Source organism: Eubalaena glacialis, chromosome 18 (assembly GCF_028564815.1).
Source record: "Eubalaena glacialis isolate mEubGla1 chromosome 18, mEubGla1.1.hap2.+ XY, whole genome shotgun sequence".
In the NCBI taxonomy this organism is placed as follows: Eukaryota; Metazoa; Chordata; class Mammalia; order Artiodactyla; family Balaenidae; genus Eubalaena; species Eubalaena glacialis.
Window position 1 is genome coordinate 34397193 of NC_083733.1, and position 12179 is coordinate 34409371.

A 12179-nucleotide genomic window follows, 5' to 3' on the forward strand; every position below is an offset into this window, starting at 1 on the left:
TTGGCCTCTCCCACTAGATGCCAGTAGCAACCCCTACTCCAAAGCCGTGACAATCAAAAATGACTCCAGACATTGCTAAATGTCCCCTGCAGGGCACATCATCCCTAGTAGAATCACTGTTCTAAAGGGAACAAGACTGACACCTCTCATCAAAACTGGATATTCTTTATATGGCCTCAAGTGAAAATTACCCATCAATACAGAATAGTGGACCAGAGGCAGGGCGGAGGAAGAGCTCCTTAATCCCTGAACTACATCATGCAATAAAGGTGGCATGATATTAAATCTGAGAACATAATCTAATCTGCTCAGCAAATTCCTAATATCTGTGCTTCAGCTTCCTCATATGTAAAACAGGAATAACAATACCTGCCAAACAGGACTGCTCCGAGGATTAAGTGAAATAATACACAAGACAGCACCTAGCACATAAATAAGCAACCAATAAATACAAATTATTTTCATCGTATGAAATTTAAAGTCTAAAGGAGTCAGTCTATAGTTTTTGGAAGGTCTTTTCTTTTTTTTTTTTTTAATTTATTTATTTATTTATGGCTGTGTTGGGTCTTTGTTTCTGTGAGAGGGCTTTCTCCAGTTGCGGCGAGCGGGGGCCACTCTTCATCGCGGTGCGCGGGCCTCTCACTATCGCGGCCTCTCTTGTTGCGGAGCACAGGCTCCAGATGCGCAGGCTCAGTAATTGTGGCTCACGGGCCCAGTTGCTCCGCGCCATGTGGGATCTTCCCAGACCAGGGCTCGAACCCGTGTCCCCTGCATTGGCAGGCAGATTCTCAACCACTGCGCCACTAGGGAAGCCCAGGAAGGTCTTTTCTAACAAGCAGATAAATAAAGGTACTGGGGACAAACTAGAGACTAGTATCCATGATGAGATCAGTGTTTCCAGGAAAGAAATACAATTCCTATAGAATGTTTTGAGGGAAGACAAAATAACTAACACCAAAGTACTTAAAAGGCAAAACAAGGACTTCCTTGGTGGCACAGTGGTTAAGAATCCGCTTGCCAATGCAGGGGACACGGGTTCGATCTCTGGTCCGGGAAGATCCCACATGCCGTGGAGCAACTAAGCCCGTGCACCACAACTACTGAGCCTGCACTCTAGAGCCCATGAGCCACAACTACTGAGCCCTCGCACCTAGAGCCCATGCTCCGCAACAAGAGAAGCCACAGGAATGAGAAGCCCAGGCACCGCTACGAAGAGTAGCCCCGGCTCACCACAACTAGAGAAAGCCCGCGTGCAGCAACAAAGACCCAACGCAGCCAAAAATAAATAAATAAACTTATTAAAAAAAAAAAAAAAGGCAAAACAAAACCCCAAACCGTCTGAGTGTGTATACTAACAGCGACCTGGGAAAGCGGCATACCTCTTTCAGCAGTGCGACCAGCGGAGTCATGATATCCTTGGTCACCATGTCATCACAAACTTCGAAACCGCCACAAGCACTGAGATTTCTACACAAGAAGTTTAAAACAGGTTTTACTTTCAGACCACATGTCACAAAACATATTAAGCGCTCAAGTTTATTTCTATTTCTACCCATACTTAAGGTTTCCCGGAAGAAATCGCTTATGATTCCTGTAAGATGCTGCACAGCCAATCCACAGACCTCCACCTATGCTAATCCTTGCTCTACATGAAGTAAACAGATGTCTCTGTCTTGTAACAGCTTAGTTTTCAGGACTGAGACGATACACAGGGAGAGGGAAGACTTCTCCTATTTAATGTGAATCAGTCATGGCCTGATCTTTTTTTTTTTGGCCACACAGCCTGGCTTGTGAGATTTTAGTTCCCCGACCAGGGGTTGAACCCACACCCTCCACAGAGAGAGCACGGAGTCCTAACCACTGGACCGCCAGGGAAGTCGCCTGCCTGATCTTATATGAAGGGAACTTTTCTTGGAGTCAAGACTTCCAGGGTAGGAAGGGTGAGGCTATTGAGAAAGACATTCCCTTGAAGCAATCCTGACTAAATTTAATTTTGATTGGAAAGACACTGTTTGCCCTCTGAGTGCACAGCACTGTGCTAGGCACTCAGGATATGAAGAGAAACCGGAAGCCGCCTCACCATCTTCCAGGAGCTCTCAGTGTGTGTATGCTTCGGGGGAATGGTAGGGCTTTCCACACACTGTTTCCTCCATCAAGTGGTTAATCCCCACTCATCCCCCAGATCTCACCTCAAACATCACGCCCTTAGGGTTTTCTTCCCTGAACCCCCAGGTATACCTTCTCATAGCATCTTCTGTAAATATCATTGGCTGTAATTACACACTTGTGTGATTAGTTTCATAATGCCTGCCTACCTCAATACTGTAAGATCCATTAAGGACAGAAATTATGTGTCTTGTCCATTGCCACATGCCCACGACCTAGCCCACTGCTTGTTGCACAGCAGGCACTCAATATATACTTGCTAAATCAATGAATGAAACAGAATAAATAAAGACAGAGCTATGAAAACTAAGAATATTAACTTCACTCTTGCCCCCCCTACAGTCCATTCTCTGCACAGCTACCAGAGTGGCCTTTTGAAAAGGTAAATTAGACCAGTCACTCCTGCTTAGAATACGTCCTTTAGCTCTACACCACCGGATCCTTACCCATCTCTCCAGCCTCAACTCTTACAATGCCCGCCCTCCACTCTATTCGGCCACATAACCTTCCCATTCTTTAACCATGCCAAGCCCTCTGCTGTTGCTGTTCCCTCTGTCAGGAATGCTCTTTCCCTTGTTTGTCCACGCCTGGCTCTAGCCTCCAGAGCCAGGAGGCTAGAGTTCACAAATGTCATCTAAAGATCACCCAATTTAAAGTAACTTCCCACCCCCAACTCATCATCCTCTTGGTTTCTCCATAGCACCACTTATGATCTAATGTTATGTTTCACCTGTTTACTGGTTTCCTGTCTGTCTCCGCAACAACACGGGTTCTGTGAAGGCAGGGATCTTGGCTGTCTTGCTCAATGTCCTGCCTGCTCAAAATCTACCGCACCTAGAATACCTGGCATATATACTGGAAGAGTTCACTGAACCTCAGGACTCTATGGAGGCTCCCCGGAAAGGGTACAACGTGCGCTAGGCCTTGAAGAGAGGACGTTTGACAGGTGGCTACTGCAGGTGAAGCAGCAATGCGTGTAGTCCGGGGCTCATGGGGTCCTCCGGAGTCTGAAGCCTGAGCTCAAATCCCCCCTCTGCAAATAGGAGAGCCTCTGCGGTTCCTGGCCCTCCCGAGCTGCCGCAGACAAGTGCACTGAGGATGAAACCGATTAGCTACGGTGCGTGGCACACAGGAGGCGCCAGCTGGATGCTGTGGGCCCGGATCCGAGGCACCACCCCGGACCCCATTCCCTGCTCACCTCAGTGCGCCAGCCGCCGTCTCCCTCACCGCCAGGCTGGGGTCGAGCAACAGCGGCCCGAGGCGTCGCACGGCGTCCCGGCGAGCCAGGCCCGGCAGCGCTGGCCGCTGCTGCACCAGCCTGGCCAGCCCCGCGCAGGCGCACTCGCGGACCTCGGCGCTCGGGTGCTGGAGCTGCGGGAAAGAACAAGTGTCAAAGAGAGAGCAGAGCGCACGCGCGGGGGCGCGGCGGCAGGGGCGCGTGGCGTTGCTGGGGGGCTCCGCGCGAGGCCTTCCCCCCGCCCCTCCCCGCGCGGCCCGGCGAGCCCTCGCCTCACTTTTTCTAGCAGCTCCGCCGCTGGCCCGTCGTCCTCCTCTGGCTCAGTCCCGTTCGCCGTCGCCGTCTCGGCCTGACAGTCGCCCGTAGGGGAGAACTGAGGTCGCTTGAAGCGTTTCGTCCGGCTCTTGCCCATGGTGAACTGCGCTGGCGGGGAGACCGAGAGAGGAGGGCAACAGCAAGACGGTGGAGTCTGCTCAGCTGGCAGCAAGGTCTTGCAGTCTAGGGATCTACCCACTACTGTTCAGCTGGGCCTGATGACGGCCCGAGCCCACATGGGGAAGCAATGCGCGTGCGCGTGTCGTGTCGGCGGCTGAGGCGGGTGTTAGCCAGCGCGGGGAGAGCGCAGGCGTAGAGGGGAGGTTGGGCGGGCCCAGACCTTGCGGAGGGGCGTGTCTTATGGGTTTTCTCAGGAAGGGGAAGGCTGGATTTGAAGGTTAGAACCGACTCCGCCTCCCGCCAGCTAGTGACGTTTATCAAGTTACTGAACTTGCCAAACCTTTATTTCCATAATAATCAAATGCGATTAAGGATACCTAACTTGCCAGGTCAGGTTATTGTGAGGCTTAAAAAAATATTATGTAAAGCGCCTAACTCCAAGCCTGATGTATGTAGTAGGTGCTCAAAAAATATTAACCACGATTTTATTTTGTGCCTAGCACAGCTCCTGTCATAGACAAAGTCCCTATTTGATGGACTCCCTAAGAAGTTACTAAACCTTCCTGCCTCAGTTTCCTCATCAGTGAAATGGGGATACCAATAATATATACGTAATGGAGTTGTTATAAGGATAAATGTGTTAATGTGTTTAATATGCTAAGAACAGAGACTGGCACATAATAAGCACCATATAAATGTATGGTTGAAACTTTCATTTAACAAGTAACAAAAGGATTCTTTCACAAATATCTGTTGAGTACCAGGTACAGTGCTGGGCATTGGGATAAAACAATAACCAAGACAGATATGGACCCTGTCATTTGTCTTTGTCCTTATGGAGTTTACAGTTTAGTGAGAGATGTGTCAAATATATAATTATGTGAGTAACTATTTAATAACAGTTGTGGTAAGTACTCAGAAAGAAGGAAAAGTACAGGAGAATCTTATGTAGTCTTTATAATTACATGTATTTATGGAGCACCCAATAGATATATAGCTTTCAGGTCAACAATGTATGGGAGAAAAGTTCCATCCCATGGCAACCCTACCCTCAAAGAGTTGACTGTCTAGTAAAGGAAATGACTAATTACTATAGCATATTTTGGAAAATAATCACAGAGGTGTAGCTGAAGTTGTACAGAAGCTGAGGCCTATCAAAGACCAACTTTAGGTACAAGGAAAACTTGGGAGCCCCCAGATATATGTTGGTGGGTTTTACTTCCTAGATCTCTCTTTTCTGGCTACTGATCTCCTAACCTCCCTAGTCCAAGCTACTGTCTTCTCTTGTCTTGACCACATGGCCTTCTGGTCTCTCTTTTTCCACCCTCATCATCCGTTGAGAAGCTGGAGTGATTTTTTTCAGAATGAATATCCCTCCAACTTTCTCATATGCACTCCTTTGCTTGAACCCTTTCAATGGCTTCCATTTCTCTTAGGATGGGGATCAAAATCTTAGCCGGCTGCAGTGTCTCATCCCGGCCTGCAGCTTCATCTCACGTCACCTCCTGCATTCTGCCCTTAAGCCGCCCTCCAAAGGGCCTCTTCTGCCTTAGGACTTTGGACAAGCCCCAGACCCCACCCCTCTCACGGCGAATGCAAGAGTCACTTCTTTATAGGTGCCTCCTCTGATTTTGAAGTCTGAGATGGGTCTCCCTTGAGATGGCACATATCCTGTTCCTTTGCTTCAAAGCACAGTTCAAAATTACAGTTATAACTTAAATTTGTGTATAGTTCTACACAATTCTTATACCCATACTCTGCCCAACTGCACACTAAACCTTGTGAGGATAAGACTGCCTGTTTTCACACATCACTGTCTTCCCAACACTGGCCAAGACCTGGCACAAAATAAGCATGCCATTTCTTAAATGAATAGAGACCACATAATCAAGAAAGAGTAGGGCATGCAATCTAGACAGAAAAGGGGGAGACAAAACAGATTCTTGCTATTTCTCTCACTGTGGGGATGAGCAAGAAAAAATAGTTCAAAACCTTAGTCGGGGGAGAACTATGGGATCTATTTCATTACTATTTCCTGTGAGAAATTACATTTCTGCTAAAAATGAATGATAAACTATTTAATGAGCTTAAGAGCCCTTCCAGGACCCACCTAAGATCATCAGTCTTAGGGGAAGCCCAATGACCTTTAACCAGCCTAATAATCCAAGTTAACCAGGCATTTTAAAAAATCCAGCCGGGCTTCCCTGGTGGCGCAGTGGTTGAGAATCTGCCTGCCAATGCAGGGGACACGGGTTCGAGCCCTGGTCTGGGAGGATCCGACATGCTGCGGAGCAACTAGGCCCGCAAACCACAACTACTGAGCCTGCGCATCTGGAGCCTGTGCTCCGCAACAAGAGAGGCCGCGATAGTGAGAGGCCCGCGCACCGCGATGAAGAGTGGCCCCCGCTCGCCGCAACTAGAGAAAGCCCTCGCACAGAAACGAAGACCCAACACAGCCAAAAATAAATAAATTAAAAAAAAAAAAAATCCAGCCAAGCAATGATTGACATGATCAACGTCAATGATCCACCCAACCATCCCCTTTTCCTACAAATTATCATTGTCAAGAGGGAATTTTTGAATTAGACTGCTTAGAAGCCTCTTTCCTTTTGAGACAATAAAAATGTTTGTAATCAATTATTTGCAGATAAATTTTGTTTTAAATAGGAACTAGCTGTTCTCTCAGACTCCTGTTTCTCCCCCTTCACACGTCTGTTGGGTAATCTTCCTAAAAACACACTCCGATCAATATTCGTTGAAAACCTTTGACAGTCCCATGTAGGTGCATAACTGAACCAGGCAGAATCAGGCTCAGACTTTTACATGACATACCTGTGCGGCCACAGCACCCTGCCACATGCTTCCAACACCTCAGCTCTTGCCTGGGAGCCTCCTCAGTCACCCCAGAAACTCCCTCGGACTTTCCTTTACCCAGGCCTGGGGGCTGTATAGCTCAGCAAGCTTCCCCAGTACGCCCTGGTGTTAATCATTTCCATTTTCCTGATACACAGTCTCAGATCTACTTCCAGTTCCTCTGAGTGTTACAGACTCATTGTGGGATAGGAGATGTAAACCAAAAAGATGGCTGTCCTGTGGGGCCTGGCCTGTTGTCCTTCTGTCCCAGCAGATACTCTATCCTCAGCCCTCCTTGTACCGTTTTGTACAGTGCAAATCTACACCAGGGGTTCTAAACAGGGCGATGACTTTGCCCCTCAGAGGACAAATGTCTCCTGGGCAGCAATATTGCCCTAGGTTGAGAATCAGAGAAATGTACTTTTGTTGAGTGACTATTTGCTTATTGGCCTAGACTCTATGAAGTTAGATATAATTTATAGATTGATAAATTGCAAATGATTTCTGTCTAGTAGAAAATATAACCTCAAAGAATACAATTTCATTGCCTTGTAGGACATGAACCAATTTCATACCTAACCTAGTAATCTTTTTTTTTAATTGAGGTATCGTTGATGTACATTATGTAAGTTTCAGGTGTACAACATAGTGATACACAATTTTTAAAGGTTATATTCCATTAGTTATAAAATATTACAATTTATATAAAATATATTCCCTGTGTTGTATAATATATCCTTGTAGCTTATTTATTTTATACATAGTAGTTTGTACTGTTTGGTGTTTTTTTTTTGGCCGCGCCGCGTGGCATGCGGCTTGCGGGATCTTAGTTCCCCAACCAGGGATCTAACCCATGCCCCTTGCAGTGGAAGCAAAGGAGTCTTAACTGCTGGACCACCAGGGAAGTCCCTAGTAGTTTGTACTTCTTAATCCCCTCCCCCGCTTCCCTCTCCCCACTGGTAACTACTAGTTTGTTCTCTGTATCTGTGAGTCTATTTCTTCTTTGTTATATTCACTATTTTATTTTTTAGATTCCACATATAAGTGATACCATACAGTATTTGTCTTTCTCTGTCCGACTTATTTCACTTAGCATAATACCCTCCAAGTCCATCCATGTTGCAAATGGCAAAATTTCATTCTTTTTTCTGAGTAGTATTCCATTGTATATATATACCACATCTTCTTTATCCATACATCTGTTGATGGACACTTAGGTTGCTTCTGTATCTTGGCAATTGTAAATAATGCTGCTATGAACATTGGGGTGCGTGTATCTTTTTCAACTAGCGCGCTTGCGCGTGCGCACTACCTCTCTCTCTATATGTATATATACACACACAGGAGTGGAATTGCTGGGTCGTATGGTAGTTCTATTTTTAGTTTTTTGAGAAACCTCCATACTGTTTTTCACAGTGGCTGCACCAATTTACATTCCCACCAACAGTGTGCAAGGGTTCCCTTTTCTCCACATCCTCGCCAACATTTGTTATTTGTGTTCTTTTTGATGATAGCCCATTCTGACAGGTGTGAGGTGCTATCTCACTGTGGTCTTAGTTTGCATTTCTCTGATGATTAGTGATGTTGAGCATATTTTCAGGTGCCTGTTGGCCATCTGCGTGTCTTCTTTGGAAAAATGTCTATTCAGTTCTTCTGCTCATTTTTTAATTGGGTTGTTTGTTTTTTTCATGTTGAATTGTTTATATATTTTGGATAGTAACCCCTTATCAGTCATATCATTTGCAAATATTTTCTCCCATCAGTGGGTTGTCTTTTCATTTTGTCGATGGTTTAGTTTACTGTGCAAAAGCTTTTAGGTTCAATTAGGTCCCATTTGTTTATTTTTGCTTTTATTTCCTTTGGTTTAGGAGACCGATCCAAAAAAATATTGCTACAATTTATGTCAAAGAGTTCTGCCTATGAACACAACATTGTAAAGCAACTATTTAAAAATAAATAAAAGATAAAAACCAAAAAAAAAAAAGAAAGAGTGCTGCCTATCTTTTCTTCTTTCTAGGAATTTTATGGTTTCCTAGCAGTCTTGTTTAAGTATATTTTTCCTCACTGAATAAATTTCTGTTCCTCTTTTATACCAATTTTACCATCTTCCTGGTTCCTTCATTAAGGAACTGACACATGCTCACTATAGGTTTATTTGATGAATGAAAATTTAAACTTGTTGAAAATCATCCTTTGACAGTGTTTATTCATAAGGCAAGAAAGGTGTTCACCAGGTACTATGAAGTAAAAAGGCAGGTTACAAAGCAGCATATATAGTATAATCCCACTTTTGGAAAAACACACACAGAGGGAATACCTATGAAAGTATATATACCAAAGTGTCACCTGTGCTTAACTATAGGGGGAGTTAAGGGAGATCATTTCAGTATCTTATTTTTCAACTATTTTATTTTGGGGGTTTTCTAGAATGAGCAGGTAGTATTGGCATAATTTTTTTTAATTAATTAATTTATTTATTTATTTTTGGCTGCGTTGGGTCTTCGTTGCTGCGCGCGGGCTTTCTCTAGTTGCGGCAAGCCTGGGCTACTCTTCGTTGCGGTGAGTATTTAGGGCAATACAGATTGCCCTAAATCCCATCTAACTCACTTAACCTTTGGAAAGCAACAAACCTTAAATGGTTTTGATCCAAACAGAGTGATGGGAGAACATTTTAAGAGCATCCTATTTACCCAAAAGTCAACAGAATCAGTTCTATCTCCTCACCTAAACCAGTATTGTCAGTCTTTCTCATTTTAGCCTTTTTAGTGGGTGTATAGGTCCTGGAACCTTCAAACATTGCTGGTGGGAATGTAAAATGGGGCAACCTCTTCAGAAAACAGTTTAGTGGTTTCTTATAAAGTCACGTACACTCAGCCCATGATCCAGCAATCCCACTCCAGGTATTCCCAAGAAAAATGAATATATCCACACTGACCTGTACATGAATATTCACAGGTCTATTAATAACAGCCCCAAACTGGAAACAATCCAAATACCCATCAACAGGTAAATGGAGAAACAAAAAAAAGCAACAAAAAGGAATGAATTACAGATACATATATTAACATAGACAAAAAGTCTCAAAAATGTTTAGCAAAAGAAACCAGACAAAAGAGTACTGTATGATTATACTATGATTTCATTTATATGAAACTCTAGAAACCACAAATCTAAAGAGCCGAACAAGAGTTGCCCAGAGCCAGGGGTTGGGGATGGAACCCTTTGGGGTGATTGAAATGTTCTGTGTCTTGCTTGTAGTGATTGTTACAGGGGTGCTACATTTATCAAAATCCATCAAACTGTACAGTTAAAAACTGTTTTTTATAATAATTAGAGAGTTGTTTTATGTAAATTAACCTCAAAAGTTGATTTTTTAAAAAGCCTTTAGAACCTATCCCTGTTTTGATCAGTTCCCCCATATTCATTGGTAATTATAATGGGTTCCATTCCTTATTTGGAGAGTGAGGGTCCCATTGACAGTATTTACTGAGCCATCACTACGTGCCAGACACTGCTCTAAGAGCTCTGCACGTATTAAGCTATTTAACCCGTCAACAATCCCATGTGACGTTAGCATCCCTATGTTAGAGATGAGAGAACTGAGGCACAGAGAAGTTAAGCTACTTGCCTAAAAGCACGTGATCTGCAAACGACAAATATGGGACTGACCCTACACAGTCAGACTTGAGTTGTAATAAATGCAATACACTGTCTCCTAATAAATTTGTTGGTATTTACTGAAGAGCTAGCAAACTGAGGAAACCAAAGTTTTAATGGGTAACACCAGATAAAGGGAGGAACATAGAAAATGACTAAGTATAAGAGCAGAGCAAGGGCTCCCAAATTGCTCTCTATACCTGTTTCTCCACTCATAAAATGAACTACTCCAGCTAGCAAACTCATATTCATTTTGCTACGTCACTGAAAAGAAGTATTTATATATATACACAATTTGAAAAATCATAAAAGGAAGAACGGCAGTCCCTTGCTTTACTTCTTCCCAACCCCAAGCCCATTCTAGGAAGTAGACATTCTCAACTCTTCTACCTGTTTCTCCTATTATTATCTCCATACTCCCAAATGATAAGCTATTACTTTTTCTTATTTTTCAGTGTCATATACTATTTACCTTCTTGCCCTGGTAGGTAAGGACTTAGCTCTCCTGTACCCTCTCCCCCATTTCTCCTTCATCCAACAAAACTGTACCACAATTCTTGATTAAATCAGTGATCACTATCCAAATTACTAGGACAATGCAAATACTGTTCACTGCTAAACTTCTAAGAAGTCCGCTAAAGCCAGTCTCTTTCTTATACAACCTTCATTTTTCTTGGAGTTAATAATTGCCTTTTTTTCATTATCCTGGCTTTCCATCAATCTGCCATTATTTTTTTCCAAATGTCTAACATCTTTGTCAACAGTATTTGACATATGTTCAAATATATCCATTCCAATTTCTTCCTGTGATCTCCTTCCTTTCCTCCTGCCCTTATCTGGACTGGGAATTCTCTAAGGATGCCGCACAGCAGTCATACTGGACTTTCATTGTGACTTGAGTACTGGGTTCCCCATTTCCTTTGAAGTTGTTAATACATGAAGAGAGAGCAATGGCGTTCACTGTGATAATGTTGTTTACTGTGGAAGCTCTTAACTGGAGTCACTTTATTTATTGAAAAAGTATTCTATATATGCATGAGTTCACATATGTAATCAGATATAATTTCAGAAACCCAGGCCCGGACCCTAGTTTGTTTTTTTTTCCCAAACTGTTGCTATTTAAATTTACTTTATCTGATTCTTGATTCAGACAAACCAACTCTAAAAGAGACACTTATGAGGCGATTGGGGAAGTATGAGCTGAATATTTGATGGTATGAAATTATTGTTTTAGGGGCTTCCCTGGTGGCGCAATAGTTAAGAATCCACCTGCCAATGCAGGGGACACGGGTTCGAGCCCTGGTCGGGAAAGATCCCACATGCCGTGGAGCAACTAAGCCCATGCGCCACAACTACTGAGCCTGCGCTCTAGAGCCCTCGAGCCGCAACTACTGAGCCCACGTGCTACAACTACTGAAGCTCGTGTGCCTACAAGCCCGTGCTCTGCAACAAGAGAAGCCACCGCAATGAGTAGCCCGCGCACCGCAACGAAGAGTAGCTCCCACTCTCAGCAACTAGAGAAAGCCCGCACACAGCAGCGAAGACCCAAAGCAGCCAAAAACAAAAATTAATTAATTTTTTTAAAAAAAGCAACTTCTAGCAAGGATATACAGTATTTATCTTTTGATTTACTTAATGAAGTTATAATAGACTTAGTTATTTTAGTTTCCCTACTGTTACCTTACAAATCTTAGCATTTAGCCTTCTATCTTAAGAACCTCCCCATAAAACTAAGTACATTACGTAAGAAAACTTATGACTCAGTGTAATTATGTACAAAATTTAAATACCAAAGTTAAGGTTCATTCATTCATTCAACCAACAGTAACTG

At 43.6% G+C, this 12179-nt stretch overlaps 1 protein-coding gene across 4 annotated transcripts in view; it reads right to left on the bottom strand.

Annotated features, from left to right (window-relative positions):
* Nucleotides 1–12179, bottom strand: part of LOC133079188 (nuclear envelope phosphatase-regulatory subunit 1) — a 63616-nt gene that overhangs the window by 33131 nt on the left and 18306 nt on the right. For 3 of the 4 annotated variants that reach the window (XM_061174578.1, XM_061174577.1, XM_061174579.1), the window contains 3 exons: nucleotides 3681–3821; nucleotides 3365–3537; nucleotides 1380–1467 (listed from right to left, as the gene is read on the bottom strand). In XM_061174578.1, coding sequence (XP_061030561.1) covers nucleotides 1380–1467; nucleotides 3365–3537; nucleotides 3681–3821 — 402 coding nt within the window. Of the gene's footprint in view, nucleotides 1–1379; nucleotides 1468–3364; nucleotides 3538–3680; nucleotides 3822–12179 lie in introns of those variants that run through there. The other variant, XM_061174575.1, reaches the window with a different exon arrangement.